Genomic DNA, 20,469 nt, shown 5'->3' with positions numbered 1-20,469 from the left:
TGATTTTATGAACAGTATAAATCCCTTTAAGGTTTAACTGGTTATAAAACATGTGAAATACTGATGCCATTATATGACCTCCATATTATTTCTAAAGTTATTCTTCATTTCAGTTTTCGGGTTTGCATCCCCAAAAATATCTGAAGAGGCGATGATTCACAATTAAATAGTGAGCTAAATTTGACCAGAAAAAAGAAAGCAGATTCTTTAGTTTTTGATATTTGGGATTCAAAATCAATTTTGAAGTTATATATCCAAGAACTGCAGTTCCCATGAGCCTCAGTGGCAGTTGCTAGAGATGAATTAATTTGGAGCTGAGAAGTTTCTCCAGTCGTTCAAAATAAGTCCAAGTCATGCCTACAATCTTTTGAAAAACACATCCGACTCAGTTCTAGAACAAATAAAGCCCCGTGAAGTAGCAAGTTAATGTATTCAAGTGGAAGTCAAATCAAGTCAAAGTCAAGTCTCAAGTCCAAGTCAAACAAGAGAAGTGTGTACATTTCATTTAATTGTACTCCAAATCCAAAACAAGTTCTAGGCATGTTTTTAGTTATTTGAAAAAGGTCTTGGACTTTCAAATTAGCCCAAGTCATGTCTTAAATTAAGGCCAAGTCTCAAGCCATTTGAAGATGAGTCCTACTGCAGTCTTGAGTCATTTGTAATTAAGTCTAGTTCTAGAGTTTAAGCCTAACTTTAGTTTCGATTATTTGAGACGAATCCATGTAATGCAAAACAAAACGTATTAACAAGTTCAGGTCAACTCTTGAATCAGGGCAAAGCCTCAAGACATTTTTAAAACGAGTAAAAGCCAGTTGAAAAGCTGATCATACTGCAGTATCAAGTCATTTGCAAGAACAAGTCATGTCTTAAGTTAAATTCCAAATCTGGTTTTAATGAAATGTCCAAGCAATTCAAAACTAGTTTAAGTCCAGAATCGAATCATTAAAAACACAATTTAAAGTCAATTAAAAGGTGTGATTCATAATAAGTCATTCAAGCTATGTCACAGAAGGTAGGTCAAACTGTAAAACAATACAAATTCAATATTCAAGTTGTATTAAAAAAGTCTAAGACTTATAAACAGGTCCAAGACAAGTCTAGAAACAAAGTCAAGGCTCAGGCAATTTTAAAACAAGTCGAAATAATTTGGTAAGCACTGCAGTATCAAGTCATTTTCATCAAGTAAAGGCCATGTTCAAACAAATGCAAAACAATTCCACGTCGTAGTTCATAAAAACAAGTCAGTGTGGAATAATTTGCACCAAGGTTTCAAATCATTTCTAAATGAGCCCAATTATTTCGAAAAAAAGTTCTCAAGTTTCAAACCATCTACCATGAGTCATTGGGCAAAAACAACGTAATCCAAACAAGTCATTTATAACAAGTCCCCACAAATTAAAGATATGTGTATAGAAAGGACAAGGCGTACCAACAGGTCCAAGTCAAGAATTCCAGGCCTCAAGCTATTTAAAAACAAGGAAAAGTCATCCAAAAAACGTTCAACTGGAGTTTCAAGTCACTTCAACAATACTAGTCTGGCTTCAAGTAATTGAAACAAGTGAAGTGAAGTTTTGAGACAATAGAATAGTAAAAGTAATTCAGCTAGCACTAAATCATCCAAAATAAATCCTACTGCAGTCTTCAGGAATTTTGTCATAAATTCAAGTCAGATATTGAGTCACTCAAACAAGCGCAAGTGCAGTCTTGAAACAGGTACAAGTCTTAAACTCAGTAGAAATCTATTGGCACGCATCAAGTCATTGGAAAATAATAACAAGTCTAACTCAATTTTAAGTTAAGGTCCATCTCTATTACTGATTCATTTGGAGGCAAGTTTAAGTAATTCAAAACAAGTAAATGTTTAGTCTCTAGCCAAGGTTCTCAAACAATTCTACAGCAGTCTTGAGTCACTTGACACAAGTCCAAGTCAGTGCTCATGTTATTTAAATGACCCAAGTCAAGTTTCAAAATAGAGGCCTTGTTTCAAACCATTTGACAATGAGTCCATGTCATTAGGAAACTATCAAGTAATTTCAAATAAGTCATACGGTCTTACAAGTCTTGGGTTATTTGCAATAAATCCGGTAATCCTCTATTTCAATCCTATAGCAATGTAAATACTTTTATATTTTACTATATATTTTTGATTATTTGCAATACTTTTCTAGTTCTCTACCTGTGTTTTTAATTCTTGTTTTTATGCACCATGACAACAAGTCAAATTCCTCGTACGTATAAACCTACCTGGTAATAAACCTGTTTCTGATTCTGAAGTCAAGTCCAAATCAAATTAGGTATCACAAATCAGAATTTAATTACATTTTGCTTTTTGGTTATTTCAAATTTGCAAAGATTTTTGAGTATGCTTTAACACATGTAGAAATGTTGACAATAAAGCTGACTTTGATGCATCTGAATATTTCTTCTAGTCTTGTCGCCCCACAGACTCAAGCCTCGTCATGTTTTTCCTTGAACATCTGAGTGTGAGGTAATGTCAGCACACCACCGGCTTCATGTCAGGCATTAGCTGCAGGAATCTATTTAAAGGAAGGGCACAGTCAGGTGAGGGTGGTGAGGCAGAGTTTTTTGCTTCTTATTTCAGCGATCTAGCAGCCTTTAATGCCTTAATTCAATTCAATAACGGCCTGTAATGACTTTGGCCCTGGACTATATATACTGCATTCCCTCTACTGGATTTTATACACAGCAGTGTTTAAAACCTGCAAACTGCTCTCTGTGCTGCCCAGACGCCCATGAGCAAGACACAAAACACTATCTCCATATGACAGCCATACAAATAATGCAATTTATCAAAAAATGCATTCATTATTTAATTGCACATTTTGGAAGGGTTCATTTGATTATTTATTTTTCTAAAGAGTTTGTTTCTTTTTTTAAAGTCAATCAAATCTAGCATTGGTTTGATTTTACAATATACTTTATGATTTGATATGAAACTGACTTTATATCAACACACCATAATAACCATCTTCACAAATATTAATCTTCCCAAATCTAGATTGAATTATTAAAATATATTTTCTTAAGGACAAACGCTGAGTGGGCTGATAAACACAAGTACAAATACCAGGCCCGGTTCTACGGGGGTGCATAAGGGTGCATTGCACCCTCAGCATCTACTGCAGGTAATAACAGTTCAGATCATGGGGACATTGCGTTACCCGCGGCCACTGTCGTGGACACTAACGCCCGTTTCGCCGGCTTTGCCCGCCTCGCCCACGGAGGCAGAGCAGCCGCAGCCGTCTTCGTTGCCCCAAACACAACCACCCCTCGGCGGCCCGCAAGTTCCAGAGGACCTCGGCAAAACAGAGCCTGCCCAAGTATATTTCAAAAAGTACCCAACTCGCCTGTACAGTGGGGTAAGGCGCTCATTTTGCAGCTCATGGTTTCAAAACGGAGATTGTCTAGAATATTCATGTAAAAAAGGCGCCATGCTCTTATAGGCTACGTGATAAGGGATTGGGAAGGCATGAATCAAGCAAAGAGCACATAGATCCATAGATCTCTTAATTTTGCTCTCAAAGTGCACCAGATTGATTGATGCTTTTAACTTCAATATTTAAAAAAAAATCTTCCTGGGGGAGCATGCCCCCGGAACCCCCTAGAGGAGGTGAGGACCCTCCTAGAGGAGGTGAGGAACCCCCGGGTGTTAGGTCCACTCAACACTTGTAAAAATAGCACTTTCCCACTGCACCCTTTCTAATCTCAGATGCACCCTGAGTCATTTTGTTCTGGAACCGGGCCTGACAAATACACAAGACACCGCAAGATCAGAATAAAAATATGTAGATTATTCAAACCTAATGTTTTACCTTCAATTACAATTTCTTGTTTGAGTCAATTGAGAGCATCCGTAAAAATAATTATCCTGTTTTATCCGTTTTATTTCATTTCAGTTGATCTTTTTAAACTTTTCGTTGATTATAACATGTTGTTTTCTGTCTTAAAAAAATTCTCCTTGTAGAATTATCTAACCAAAAATAAAACAAAACCAGAATCAAAAACATCATGTTCTTTCATTAAAATAAATCTGTGGAAATAACATCACTAATTTCACCAACAAACAACCAATCACAGAGCTCCACATTCTGCTGTCTTTTCAGCTGGATCTTAAACTAAAACATTTGTAGGATAAGTTCTGGATGAATTCAGTAACATCAATGACACAAATTAAGCAATTGACGAGGCTCATGGGAAATTTAGTTTTTAGAGCCGTCTATCAAACTGAGAACTGATATCTCAAAAATAAAATTGTAACTATTTAAAAAGGTAGAGCCATAACATAAACCCTAATCAATGCAAAATTATGCACACGTTTTTTTCGGTTTAGGAACATTTCAACCAACATTGAGAATCCAGATAGATACACAATCATTTGCATGAATGTACCAAAAGAACTCATCAACTAATGAGGAATTTATTTTAAGATACAAGTGACTAGATTATGTGAAGGCTTCATTTTAATTCGGATCTATGAAATGTAACAAAACTATTGACAAAAACTGTCTTAAAGAAAAACTAAATCTGACTAAAAGCAACAAAATCATTTGTGTCAATGTGCCAAATCCTGAGAAATATACCTGAGCCACTGAGAGAAACTGTCAAAGAATATGTCATTTATTTTTGACATGTATAAACAGCTCAGTGATAAAGGTGAGATTTTCTTGTCAGCAAACGGAGAACATTCATGAAGGTCAACAAAAAGGATCTTAATGCTGTTAAATCTAAGATGACCCTTTGCTTGCTACATGACTCAGAGGACGCCGGCATGTTTTCCTATCAGACCTGAAACATCATCATCACGTCACGGCCTCGCCATCCTCTGAAAGCAGACACGAGGATCAACCAAAAAAAAAAGGATTAACCTTATAGCTTTGATTAAAAAAAGCTGCTCTCTGATTGGTTGAACAGATTAATTAATATTCAAATGTATGAATAAATAAAATAAATCCGCTGCAGAGAAAGAGAAGAAGAGGAGGAGGTTTGCTGTTTGTTACAAGGCTGCTCGCTAAGATGTAGAGGGGGGGAAGGGTACATCTATAATGCATGAGCACACACACACACACACACACACACACACACACACACACACCCAAGTGGGCCGGGACGATTTCAGGGCCATTAAATGGAGATGCTGCCATAAATCACATGACCAGCCTCCTACTGACCAATCTGCCCACACACACACATATACACACGTGCGCACACACACACACACACACACACACACACACACACACACACACACACACACACACACACACACACACACACACACACACACACACACACACACACACACACACACACACACACACACACACACACACACACACACACACACACACAGGATTGTCTTCACTCAGCAGATACTGCAGGTTCAATACTATGTAGGAGGGGGTGTGTGCACTTTTTTTGTCTATCTGTCTTTGTGAGGACCAGTTTCTAGACATGCTATAGGATTTTTTTAGGAATTCAAGATTCAAGTTGTTTATTTTTACTGTTATACAATTACAATTATGCCAAATACTTAGGCTGGGAAGCTCTTCTTAAGACCAGAAAACACAAATGGAATAACATTTAAATTGAATGCATTTTCACAAAATAAGGACATTTCTGAAAGGGAGAAACAGCTTCTATAAGAAATTTATTATTAAAGGTGTGTGACTTTTGAAACTTTGTTTATAGTAAGGACATATTTGCTTAGTTCGACATTTGAGTGAGGACATTTGAAATATTAGACATATCTAAAAATGTGTAACCCTTTGTTTTATTTAAACTTTTACTGCCTTATGTGATGCACTTTGAATTGCCTTGTTAAGGAAAGCTGCCTTTGACCCCATTTACACAGGAACGCAAACGAAACGCAAACGAACCAACTTCGATATCAAAAAAGTCTTCCGTTCACACGGATATGGCTCAATAAACGTGTCCCTTCAAACAACACCACTCGAGCCGCTGGAGACGCTGTAGTACATATGCCACGCCTGTAAGTGGCACTGTAATTCCGCCACAAAATACACAAATAGCAGCAAAGAGCCCCGAGCATGGTTGCCATGGTTGCCTGGTTGCCCTCTGTTTAATCTCCGCGGTGGATTTAGCAACATGTAGTTCATGTAGTTCTCCATGTCCATTTGTTGCTGATGGTTGTGGTAGAGGAGCTGTAGATTTTGCACTAACATCTGTAGCATGGTCAGTAGCAGTAGCTACTGACCATGCTACAGCAGTGAGCAGCAGAGGTGGGGAGAGGCGGGGCTCTGGCTTCAACGTTATCAGGAAAATGATCGTATGGGACGTACACACGGAGCCGTTTGGCCCCCCAGAGCGTTCCGTCCGCAGATTTATCCACCTTGGGACCCGTTATCGTTTTAGGGGTCCGTTTCCGCGGTTCCGTTGCGGCCTCGTGTGAACGAGCGGTCTATACGAAAGAGAAAATAAGCAGATACAACCTGTTTTGTTCCCGTGTAAATCGCACCTTAAAAAACAACTTTAAATCAACATTTAGTCCTCAATTATTCACAGGGCTGAAGGTTAAATCTTATGGTTTTAGTTTATGGACAGGGGTATGCACAGTATTTCAACCACAGGGCCCTCAAAAGTGTAGACATATTGTTAGGTGTATATCTATACTACAGTAATAAGAGGAAAGGGGTGATCTAATTTTACAGCAATCAGATCTTAATTAACTGAATCTCACCGAGAAAACAAAAATATTTATGGAAGATAATCAACCCCAGTGAACAGCAGAGTCATAATTGGGAAAGTAACTTATATGTAATGTAATGTATAACATATTATTTTTCTGTTTTAAGTGTTACTTCCACCAGAACAACAGGGGCTCTTATTGTACAAGAGTTTAATATTTTATAGCAACAAAAAACGATATGTGATATATGATATCCTCGCTTAAAATCACCTGCTTATATTAACAATAGTTACAATAGCTTTTTTTCTAGTAAGTTGTGTGATGTGGATTATTGAAAGAGGCATCATTGCCAGGTGGCAATGCTTTACTTGTAATAGTAAATGTAAGTACAGCCTAGCATTTTAGCACTTCCTGTTCGCTCGTCTCGAAGGCAATCAAAATACCCCTCTTGTGAACTTTGAAGCTTCTACAGTATGTATCACGAAAACGGCAGTTGCTTACAAATGACTTCATGAGACTACAAAATGTCATCACGACAATCATTTGCCACCTTTAGCTTAGCAGTGGTGACGTCAAGTCATGTGACCTCACTGTAGTTCCTTTATAGGCTAATGTTAGCTTTTACCTCCAAAAAATATAAAAGCTGTGTTAATATTTGCTAATATTCCTGCTGAACAAAGTGCCCCATTAGCGCTTGTTTGAGTTTATTTTCTGCTATAATCCTCAATTTCCACAATTGAAAAAGGGAAACCAGGGAGATGCTAACGGCTAAAATCTCATTTTGCAGCTCTGTATATATATACGCAGCCCTAAAACACTGCAGAGAATAATGTCAGGATGTGAAAGTGACCTCCAGATTGCCAGCAGTAACCATGAGTTTGCCCTTGACTCGGCTAAAGGATGGCCACTGGCACACACACACACACACACACACACACACACACACACACACACACACACACACACACACACACACACACACACACACACACACACACACACACACACACACACACACACACACACACACACACACACACACACACACACACACACACACACACACACACACAAGCTAGCTATGATTAGCATCAACCCATAGCAGTGTTCAAGCAGTATTCATGTACATTAACCATGTTTAGAGGTTAATTCAAACTGCAGGATGTTAGTTCCTCCTTCACTTATTCTCTCATATCTTATCATTATTTAAGTATATTGATCAGAATGCAGACTAAATACCATTTCTGAGTTTGCTGCGCTTGGACACAATGCCATGCATGAAGAAATCGTTTTTTATTGTGAGAACAGCTAGAAAAAAACAAATTAAATCTATAAAAATACATCTTCTACATAGAAATCTAACGTCCATAAAGAGTGCAACAAAATATATAATACTTACTGTTTGCAATAAGTAACTTAGCAGCGGCCGTAAAGTAAATGCGCACATTTATATAAAGATTCAAATCAACACTTTGTGAAATTATTACTTTTATTTTATAATCTGAGCAAACAATTAAATGAAAGTTAAAGAAATTCAGGAGTGGAAAATAAAAAAAAAGGTTTGGTAAATCTCCTTTCTTCAGTGGAACTTTAATTTGAAAGGGTCAGAGAGCAGGAAGTGTCAACCCACTAGAGCTTGGTTTAACAGTCATTTGAAAGGGTCAACAAATAATATAAAACATAATACTGCAACAGCTGGGGTAACTTTAATTTGAAAGGGTCACACAGCAGGAACTGCTGCAGTCAAGGTGCCCTTGAGCAAGTCATTACTAAAGAGATGACAGTGTGTGTGCGTGTGCGTGTGTGTGTGTGTGTGTGTGTGTGTGTGTGTGTGTGTGTGTGTGTGTGTGTGTGTGTGTGTGCGTGTGTGTGTGTGTGTGTGTTCAGTGTAGATAAAGTCAAACAAACACTAAAACAAACAGACCTCACCCACCTGGTACCGCCAGGCAGATAAACCAAACACCATCCTTTGTTTGCTGATCATGTGTCTGTTTTGGACTATCTTATTAAAGACACACAATTTAATCAGTGCGTTTTATATTTAAAAATAAAAATGAACATTAAAAGTATTTTGACAAAGAAGAATAGTTACATAGTCTGTAAATCATTGAACTATCTTAGAAAACCTTTATGTCTCACAAGTGCAAACAACTGCAGTTCCTCTAATGGCCACTAAACGGTTCGCTCGCCAAGCAAGGTATCACATGACATGAAAGCAGGGCCGGTTCTAGACAATTTGATGCCCTTGACGAGATTTTAGCTGATTTTCTTTAAAGTTCTCGAAAGCGAAACAACATATTCTGACTTGCTGAAAAATAATGCTTATTTAAATTGGGGCTTAATCGGCTATTTCCTGGATTATTAGTTTGTGTGTGTGTGCGTGTGTGTGTGTGTGTGTGTGTGTGTGTGTGTGTGTGTGTGTGTGTGTGTGTGTGTCTCAGTGTCAGTTTAATAAAATAATCCATATGAAACCTCTGAGGGTGAATCATGTCCCATTTTACCCTCCCACCCTCTGTCATAATCAATGACACTGAAATGGGATATGGTGCCACACACACACACACACACACACACACACACACACACACACACACACACACACACACACACACACACACACACACACACACACACACACACACACACACACACACACACACACACACACACACACACACACACACACACACACACACACACACACAGCTGCTTTTGAACACGTGAAGCAAATGTTTAATCTTTCAGAATATACATAGGCCTTGGAATTTCTGCGCAACTTTAGTCAGGATTTTTAGATGTCAAATTGACCAACCAAACTCTGTACAATTTTCAGAGCATTTAACAAAAAACATTTACATTTTCTGTATTCACATAATGATAAAAAGTCTTATACACAGCAGAAGATATATTTTTGCTGGAGAGCAAATTACGTTTCATTTTAGGCCAAAACAGTCTGATGTTACGATGTTTACTGTAGATGATCAAATATTGGGAATATTTCATAACATATTGTCTATAAGTGACCTTTCAGGCCCACAAATCTTGAAATGTTGGTTCTTTTTTCAGTTTTATATCATAATACGTTGAAAATGTTTGGACATTTAAAGACATCAACTTTGACTTTGAGAAAATAGGATGGAATTTTTTTTGACTTTTTGACATTTTATACACCAAAAAAAGAATCTACAAAATAATCTATTTCATTAATCCAACACTACCACCAACCAAAAGCATTTAAGAAAGAACAGCTTTATCATTCTTTCAATGTTCTCTTCTCACATGAAAAATGCTGACTCACTTTAGCGTGTTAGCACTCATAATGCTGACTCATTTCAGGGAATCGGGCCCCATTTTTTATTCCAACTCAATCATGGACAGCAGACTGTATTTTTGCATTATTTCTAAAGCTGTCCAAGAGAAGGAGGCAAAAGGAAGACGAGGAAGAAGATGAGAAAGGGGAATATGAAAAAGATCAGGAGAAGGAGTAAGACAAGGTAAAAGAGTAGGGAAGGGTCAAAGAATGGGAGAGGGGATGGGAGGAAGAAAAAGAGGAACCATGAAATGGTAGATGAAGAAGAAGAAAGGGAGGAGAGAGAAGAGTAGGATGAGAAAATAGGAAAAATAAGAAATCAGTGGGGAAAGGAGGAAGAGGAGGAAGAAGAGGAAGAAGAGGAAGAACACTGAAAAAACTGAAACATTGAATCTGATTAAATGTATGACGTAAACACATTTCCCATAACTTTATTAGGTTAAGTTTAAATACAAATATTAGGTTCAATAAAGAAGAAGAAAAAGACGAAGAAGAGGAAGAAGAGGAAGTAGAAGAGCAGGCAGCGTCTGTGATGTGGACGATTACATAAATGAGAATTGTTTCCGAGCGGCCGCTGCATGATACAGCAGCATCTGTTACCGGCTGCAGCACGGAGCCGGATCACACTCCACTGATCCAACATGGCCGACAGGAGGAGGAGTCATTAGGGCTCAAAGGAAGAAGGAGAGAGGCTACACTCCGCTGTTACGTGAATATTAATTTAACGTATATAGAGACCAGTGTGTGTCGTTAAAACACTGTAGAAGAAGAATAAGCAAGCTCCAGTTCCAGCTTAAAGGTCTCCTATTATACTCTTTTTCATCAATATATGATAGGTTTCAGATACAAAACATGTCTCTGAAGTGTTTGGCTCCAAATACCAAACAGATCATTGTAGCATCCCATAATCCCCTCTGTTTCAGCCAGAGGTCGCGTTAACCAAATATCTTCCGTCTATGACAACCTAACGTTGACGTACAAATCATTGAAATGTCTGTGAGTTTTGGCTTTACGCTGTGCACGCTCCCGCCATGTGCAGTGGTCATGCATAACACGGCACCTTAAATTAAAAGAGGTCTACACTCCTGCAGAAAAATGTCCTTGGCACACTGAAAAAAGTTATGTGGAATTTGTTGATATAATACATTTCACTAAAGTCAATGATTCAGTTTATTCAGTGCAAAGCACAGAATACTTTGTATATGATAATACTACGAGAGTAGTTGTGTTTTTCTTAAATGCTCAGAAAATGTAACAGAGTTTGGATGGTGTATGTACACTCATATTTGGCAAGTGGCTGTATTAGGGCTGCATTCAAACATTATTTCTGACTGGTTGGATGTATACAATGTGATAAGACAAAGACAAATGTCAATGGCAGTTTCTCAAAGTCCATGGCAATTTTTTTTGATTTTCAGTGTTTTGATATAAAACTGAGAAAAGCAGCACGTGTCCATTTTTGAATGTTACTTAATCATGGAAATAGTTCACATTTTTTATGTCAACTAAAAACCATAAAACATCAGATTACACTTCACGATATTGTATAATGTCTTGTTTTGACCCAATGACACTCAATCACTGCCATGTACATTGAAAAAACTGAAATGTTGACTTTAAATAAATGTATTATGTCAACAAATGTCACAACATTTGAACTTCTTTTGTATTTGAACTTAATATTATTGCCTTCAATTAACCTAATACAGTTATGTCAAATAGACAAAATACATTCAATTCAATTCTCCGTTTCAGTTTGAAAATAAGCAGACAAATATTACATTTAAAAATCTGTATTACATTTTTAGCATTTTTACATGAGTTTACATTTAAATGTTACAGCTCTACAACCTTAACTAACTAGAAATGCTGTCCTCCATTCATTATTTTGTCTTTTTGCTCAATCCTTTCCTCCCCTCCCTTGTTTTATTCCTTGTCCGCCCTCCCTTCTTGTTTCCATCTGTATTCCTCCATTCCTCTACAACTTTCCATCTCTTGTTTTAGCTTTCTTTCCTCCTCTCCTCCTTTTTCACTGCTTTCTTTTTGTCTCCCTTTTCCTCTTTTCTCCCTCTAGGATTATTTAGGCTACATCTTTGCGAGTCACAGTTTAATTAGAGCTGCAACCATTAATCGAGGGACAGAAGAATAACCTCCAACTATTTTGACAACATTAATCGTTTTTTTCATGATAAATTCATAAAATGCTGTTTTCGCCCTTTCAAATGGGAATGTCCTGCTTGTCTGTGTTTTATATCATATTAAAATGTATATTTAAGAACTTTTAAATAAATGTTAAACACCTAAATATTACAACCTGACCTGTTAAACCCCACGCCTGTTTTTCAGGTTCGAAAATGACATTCCCAGAACAAATGAATATATCTTCACTTCTAAAAGGGGTAAATGAATAATTTACTTTCTCAAAGCAATGATACATCTGTGATTTGGATGTAGAAAAGTCAGAATCAATACAGATGTTTTTATTTTAAAGTAAATTCAGATTGAACATAGTAAAACAATTTAAATTATAGTTTCTGTCCCAAAAAAAACATTACTTAAAACCACCCTTGAATGATGGGATTGTAGACTAAAAGCTTTAGGAATCCAAACTATAACATATAATAAGTACCCTGTATCGAGATTGATGCAAAACAAGTGGCATTTGACCGTTAGAGCCAATAAAATCGAGGGGAAGTTCGTTAATCCACCTAAACATTACCATTGGTGAATGAGAGTGATGCGCAGCCAGCATGCCCAAAACCGAAAGCTGGGTTACAGCTCTCATACACAGCAGCGTTTTATGCGTATTAATGCCATTGAACACAACTTTTGATCAGAAAACAGCTAAGTTAAGACGTATTTGCCGTTTTGGCTCTGTAAAGTGAAGTTGTGTGTTGTGTTTGCTTGCCTTCGCTGCTGCAAGTTTTGGTCGCACAGTGATGATGCTTATACCATTGGAATCTGTGGAATCTCAGCTTTCATATCTTGTTTGTGCAGATCCGATGAAGTATAAAAGATCGCTAACGTGAGTTATGTGCTAAGCGCGTCAGCACTCTTTCGCTTAGTGCTAATTCAGACGCTTGGCGTTAGAGTTGTGTTTTGTTTGAGTAAGAAAATTCACATCGTCAGTTAGCTGAGTTTCTTCCCGTTAAGTGGGTATGACACATGAATAGGTTGTTAAATGTTAAGAAGCCCTGAGACACAGTTTCGTGAATATTGTTGCGTTTGGCCTCCCATGGGCGGGGCATGGGGTTTAACAGGCTAATCTACGGATTAATAAAACAACACATTTGTTTGTTTTAATGAAATCGCCACATATTTTGGGGATAAATGTGTCATTTTAGTCACAGAATTGTAAACATATTCTCTAATATCAGCTACTTAAATTAGATGATTTGATACCTTTATTTATCATAGTTAGTCTAAATAGGGTTTGGACCAAATACGTGAATTTTTATACACTAAATGCCAGATAATGCAAATAAGTATTAGTTAGAGTAAATTGTAAAGAAATGCAACAGGTGATGAAGAAGGAATGTAAATATTGATATAAGGTGATGTAGGAAAGGTGAAGATAAAGTGGAATAGGATGGAGACATGCAGGATAAGAAAAATAATTAATAGAAGGAGGACGGAAAGGATAGAAAAAGAAAGATAGTGAAAGATGAAAAAAGAATGAGGAAAGAAGGAAAGATGGAGGGGATATTGAGGAAATATGGAGGAAATAATGAGGAGAGATGGAGGAAATATTGAGGAAATATAGAGGAAATATTGAAGAGAGATGGAGGGAATATGAAATGATGGAGGAAGATAAAGAAAATATGGAGAAAGATTGAGCAAAAAAAGATGAAGGGATGGAAATAAATGGAGGATAGGAGGATGGATGAAGGATGTAGTTAGGATGGAGAAAGTATAGTAAATATTGAGGGATGGAGAAAGATTGAGGATGGAGAGTGAGGAAAGATAGAGGAATGAGGCAACAAATGGAAGATGGAGAAAGGTGGGGGGAATGAAGGGAAGATGGAGGAAGTAAGGAGCGATGGAGAAGGATGGAGGACGGATGGATGGACAGCAGTGCGGTAAACTCCAGGCGGTGCTGAGCCTGTCACTTTTTTAATGCAAATTACCTCGACACACACACACACACACACACACACACACACACACACACACACACACACACACACACACACACACACACACACACACACACACACACACACACACACACACACACACACACACACACACACACACACACACACACACACACACACACACACACACACACACACACACACACACATTAGATACTATTGATCAGCTGATCTCCCACAATTCATCTGTAACAGAGACATGACGTGAGAGGAAAATGGAGCTGCAGAAAATGTAATAAAATGTAAATTAATTGATGAAAATCTCCAATAAATCCCTGTAGTATTAAATGGGCGCACTGACAGATATAAATAGAGGTATTAATACAAATATATTTATAGAGATGCTGTATTCTGCTGGCTATAGCACGAACCCTGTTGAACCCGGGTGGTGGCGGCGGGAGGCGCGTGGAGCTGCTGCAGAGTTTGAGCAGCTGATGTGACACCCCTACACATCCCCTCCCTCCCAAAAAAAAAAATACCCCCACAATCCGCCCAAACTGCCTGGATCAGCTGTTCGCTTGGAGAAGTCCCCTACCGCACCGCGTCGCCCCGCATACCGCACGCATCAAAGCCTCCAGTCACCCGATGCAGAGCCACACAGTCATAAAATGGGTGAGGCTTTGGAACATTGAAGAACCCCCCCCCCCATCTTTTCACTATCACCGAGTGGGTGAGGCGGGGGGAGGGGTGGTGGTGGAAGAGAGCGGCAAAGGAGACACGCGGAAAAGGAGCAGATAAAACCGCATCCTCCGCTCCACCCGCACCGTGATGCCTCCACCCAGCCGCACATCCACCCTCACGAGCCTCTCCATCAGGGAGGAGGCGCGCGGCTGCGGCCTCTGAGTAAAAAGGAAAAAAAAAATCCCTGCATTCTGTTCCCCATCAGGTCACCCAGGTTCGCGTGCGTGAACGTGCACGGTCACCTTAGCATTAATGGTAGGGGGTTTATTCTCCTTTTTTAAAACCATTTATCCATCATGCATGCAGTGCTGCACGAGCAGAGAAAAACCTGAGCAGGGCCTCTGCGTCTAAACCCGCCGCGCGCACATCACCTGCTAAACGCGGAGAAGAGAATAAAACGAACGTGCGGCTGTTAACGTGACCTCCAGCCTGAGTGAGCCCCCGAGCACCCTAACCCCCTTTCAGGCTCCATCCACCCCCAGATCTGCAGCCCCACTCTGTATGCACAGCGTGAGCCGCCCCGCTCCGCGCACACCAAGCCGGCTCTACGAGGCTTTTTAGCCGCTTTCATCGACCAGAGAGGTGGCGAGGCCGTGCAGCTGCCGCGGCCGAAGGAGGATGGGAGAGAGAGAGAGGAAGAGGGGGAGGAGGAGGAGGGAACATGGAGGCCAACATGGATGGGAATAAAGAGGAACAATTTAGCTTACGCTTCGCAGTTCCGCCGTACGGTCCTTCATGGTGTCGCCGCGCCGAGCTGGCTGCTAGAAAAAGGAGAATCGGCCCTGATTCGGGGGGGAGGGGGGAGGTGTCCGGCGTCGTTTTGCGCTCCGAGATTCCCCAACAAGGTTTTTTGTTCTGTTCGTCCTCCTCTTCGTTTTGCACCTCTGCTTCACTTCCCGTGCGCGGACAGAGGGATGGAGGGAGGAACAGCGCGGGTGACGCGTCTCCGCCGAAGGGAGGTTGGTTTTTATTATCCGGTGCGTTCAGACCCTCCGCTGCTGCTTCTTCTTCTTTTTATTTTTTTTTAATGGTGCCTCTCCGCCGCTCTGGCTCAGCCTGGCCCCCCTTTCGGTTACGCGGCTATTTCCTCTTCCTCCTCGGTGCGGTCGCAGTGTGGCCCCGCAGCGCGCAAAGCAGCAGCAGCCCGGCAGCAACACCACCGTGAGAGAGAGAGAGAAAGAGAGAGAGGGAGGGAGAGTGGGTGGGGGAGGGAGGGAGGGAGAGAGGAGCAGGGAGGGAGGGAGTGTGGTACTGATGCTGCAGAAAAAGAGAGAGGAGGGAGGGAGGACAGGGGGGGCGATGCGGAGGGGATGGAGCGCGAGTGCGCATGCGTCAATCCCTCCATCCTCCATTTGTACCTGCTGCCCCCCCCCCCCTCCTCCTCCTTCTCTCCGCAGCAGGGAGGTGTGATTGGATTCCGGTGAATGAAGATCAGGGGGACAATCTGTTCATCCTGTGTGTCCTTATTTGGTCAGGGGGAGGGAGGGGGAGGGTAAAAATCTGATACATATAAATCACAGTGTAATGTCATTCACTAATATCTAAATTATAAATATAGCCTACTGTATATACATATACAGCCTACATAAAAACGTATTGCCTAGCCTGCATAGGCATATATATATATATATATATAATACATACAACCTTGTAAACCTATAGGCCATCAATGGATTTAATTGTTTTATCAAGTAAATAAATCAAATCTGATTCATTAATTGATTGAAATGCTATCAATCGCATATATGAAAATATGGTTGGAAAAGCCTAAAAATTAAGACGTGTTCGAATAAAATAAATGTTTTTATAACCAGCGATGCTTTATATATATAAAGCGTTAATATCTTAAATAATAAACAAACATAAAAAAAGATATAAACTCATTTTGTGAGTGTCCACACCCCAAAGTAGCAATTCCCTTAATACATTTCACACAGTGCATGTAATCATTGCGCATACATGTATGCTTTAATTGTAATGCTATACCATATCATTAAAAAACAGTGTGACAAAATAGGACAGCATTAGAAGTTATTAAAAATGCAGCAGCTCATTGAATAACTTTCCATATGTTGATTTTCATGCATTATTATAATAATCAGTTGATTGTACTGCTCTAATATATATCCTTAAAATGTATAACATATATTATTGTTCTGCCCTCGCAGTGTGCGGCTATGCAAAGCTAGACAGGTAGCTAACAACTTGAATCCTCCAATAATCACAAGGCTTTGGCTTTTCTTGATGTTTGCTGTACAATTCTCATTGTGAAACTAGAAATACAATACAGAAATAAAGCATACATTAGAACACATATAACTGATATACATACATTAATTCAATTAGTCTGCGTCTCATACATACACTCATGTACACAGCATCTGTATGTAATGCTACTAATTAAACCCATTTAACCAAACAAATACAATTCACCATTTTACCATCAAAGGCATATGAAAACAACAGCTTGTAAATGTAAGTGCAATAAACACGCCAACATTAATAATGCAATAAGCCTAAACATAGTGCATTGACAATAATGCTACGACTAGCAAGCTACATGTAAAGCTAGCTGCTAACTGTTTGCTAAATTAAGCATGTTCTAACAAACAGGGAAAATGTTACAGACTCACATTTTCTACAACATATTAATGTTACACAGGTTATACATTATGTTCTGGTACTTACAGATCAATAGTATCCAAAGCAAAAGCGTAATAATAAAGGAACTTTGCAGCACCGGGAGTCGACTGCATGTCGTGACGTCAACTGAAGAAATTCCCTATTACATGCACACATCCTAGGTACCACAAACGAACACAGGGGGGCAGTATAATCAATATAAATCAACCTTAATGATGTATAATTTGAACAGTTTCACACAACTAATATTCATCTTCCAAGAAAGGCAACACACTCCCCGCTTGGTATAATACCATTTTACCCCTACCAATACAACATACTCTAAAAACAAGCCTTACGGCCCGTCTACACTACAGGCATCGAAAAATGCTTTCAACGCTTCGCCCATTCACTTGAATTGGGTGACGTAGAAGATTTTTAATCTTCGCCGAACTGCATTGTGGGGAGCATGGCATGGCTTTGCAAGCATCACGAGCATCTATCGGCATCAAAAGTTGAGGCTTCAACATACTCAATCCTTTCTGTAGGTTTCTTCGGAAAGAACAGGGTTGAGCTTCTTGAGTAGGCTTTGCTTAGGGGGTGTCTTTCCCTTTTCAAGACATTTGAGCTCGTAATTAAAGGCATCGTACTGGACGGAGCAAATTATGACGTCTTTAGCCTGTGAAAGCTTACTTGTGCTGAACGCTTCTTTGAAACACTTCCAGCTGCATTCTCCGCATGGAAGGATACGGCAACATTGATGAGTCTGCCTGTAGTCCGACAGAGAGTTCTCCAGCTTGAGAATCGCTCGAAGCGTTGAGAACCCAAATGGGATCTGGAGGCTTTAGCGACCAGAGCCGTCACATCAGGCCATATCTCTGCATCGGCTTCAGGCTTCACGAGGGTGAAAAGACTTGACTCGAGTGTCTCCTCTGCATTGGCATGAGACAGGAAGGCAGGACCTGAGAACCACGTACTCTGCTGCAGGTGGGCCACTGGTATAGACCTGGTTGCATGGTCTGCTGGGTTGCTGTCTGTGGAGACGTAGTGCCACTGGTCGGGGTGCGTGGATTGTCTGATGCGAGTCACTCGATTTGAAACATACACATAAAACCTTCTTTTGGGATTGTAGATGTACCCAAGCACAATCTTGCTGTCCGTGAAGAACTAGACAGCATCCACATCCAAATCGATCTCATCTCTGATTAACTTGTATAGTTCAACAGCCAGTACAGCTCCACACAGCTCGAGACGTGGAATGGTGTGAGCAGGCTCAGCTTGTTCATTTTCCAACATCTTCCGCATGAACTCAACGTAGTGACTTTGCATTTTTGGCTTTTTCTCAGGAGTTCTCCGAAGTGAGCAGAGACGCTTCATAGCTTGCTCTCTGTTACTAGGGAGAGGCTGTCTGGGAGAGCGGAATGGTGCCACCGAGCTGTTTCTGTCATCTTGGTAAACCTGTTCATCCATGATGCTCAGGAAGGCCTTGTCATCCATGGATAGTGCTGGCTTGTCATCATCCTTGGACCTTTCAAAGACTGAACACCCTAGGCTATCTGTACCAACAGTGAGTCCTGTGTCTTTCCCACAGACAGAAGAGATTGGCCTATGATGTTGTGTCATGCCACTGTAGCCTTCCTTCACCAGAATACTGTTTGCACATGGACTAAGAAAGGATGTGCGACCGTTGTTCAACACATTTGTTTTGTAGACGTTGACACCCGCTGGTTTGTGGACTGTTCCCACACAGGCTTCCCCGACTATGACCCATCCTAGGTCAAGTCGCTGCGCATAAGGAGCATTGTGAGGCCCGTTGATTTGCTCGTGCACCTTGTGCACCCTTATGATGTCTCTTCCTAAGAGCAGGAGGATTGGAGCGTCTGGGTCCACAGCTGCAATCTTGTCAGCAACTGGCAGTAGGTGGGGGTGATGGCGAGCAACGTCTTGGGAGGGAATTTCCGTCCTACCATCCGGCATCAGGTAGCACTCTATTAAGGTAGGGAGAGGAAACTGTAATTTATCATCCAAAGACTCTATCATGAAGTTACTAGCTCTCCTACCTGAAGTCTCTGTTGTTCCTGAACAAGTTTTCAGCGTGTATGGAGACGAGCTGGCCTTGACTTTGAAGAGATCAAAGAACTCTGTCTTTACCAGAGACCTGTTACTTTGCTCATCAAGAACTGCAAACATCTTGATAGCTGTTTCCTTTTTTTCTGCAGGATATGCCTTGACCAAACAGATCTTTGAGCATGAACGTGGGCTGCAAGCATTTCCCGCACATCTCTGTACACTTTGAGGTGACTGAAGAAGATACACTCTCGCTTTGTTCATGGCTCTCCTCTTTATCGATCATAAAACTCTCTGTGGTCGAGGGAGGAGGACCTGGATGCAGGGCTGAAATGTGTTTTTCACTGTTGCACTCAAAGCACTTCACTGTTGCTTTGCAGTCTCTTGCTATGTGTCGGGTCGACCCACAACATCTGTAGCATATGCGGTTATCTCTTAGATATAATTTTCTCTCTTCTATAGACTTGCATCTGAAGCTTCGGCACTTCTTGAGTAGGTGTGGCTTCTTATGTATCGGACACTGACGCTCTGGGTCATCAACTTTCTTCTCAGCAGGACCCGCTTGATTGTCCGAGGTGTCTGTAGGAACATCTGTTTTGTGCACACTCACAGAGCTTTTGTTGCTGTACTTCTCAGGCTCCTCCGTTTCGGAAGAAGCATGACTGCTTGAGGAGGTGAAAGTGAAGCATGGATCATTTCTGATCTTAGCGTGACGTTGCACAAACGAATAGAAAGGGGGAAATGCCACTGCGTGGTCCTCCTTATAATTGGATCCATGAGCCATCCATCTTTCTTGAAGGTTAAAGGGGAGCTTCTCTACTATTGGGTTTACTCCACGAGCCATATCCAAGTATGAGAGGCCTGCCAGATACCCTTCTGCCTTAGCACACTCCAGTTCAAGGAGAATGTCACCTAGTTCTCGAAGCTTAACGTTGTCTTTGTTAGTTAGCTTTGGGAAGTCTTCA

At 40.4% G+C, this 20,469-nt stretch overlaps 1 protein-coding gene across 1 annotated transcript in view; it reads right to left on the bottom strand.

Annotated features, from left to right (window-relative positions):
• The window catches only part of LOC307014439 (syntaxin-1B), a 96,141-nt gene extending 80,147 nt beyond the window's left edge, over positions 1–15,994 (bottom strand). The window contains exon 1 of the mRNA XM_079642336.1: positions 15,523–15,994. Coding sequence (XP_079498462.1) covers positions 15,523–15,552 — 30 coding nt within the window. The 5' untranslated portion in view covers positions 15,553–15,994. The remainder of the gene's footprint in view (positions 1–15,522) is intronic.
• Positions 15,995–20,469: the final 4,475 nt, after the last annotated feature.

This window comes from Notothenia rossii (genome assembly GCF_949606895.1).
Source record: "Notothenia rossii genome assembly, chromosome: 8".
NCBI classification, from domain to species: domain Eukaryota; kingdom Metazoa; phylum Chordata; class Actinopteri; order Perciformes; family Nototheniidae; genus Notothenia; species Notothenia rossii.
This window is presented reverse-complemented; position numbering and strand designations above follow the sequence as displayed.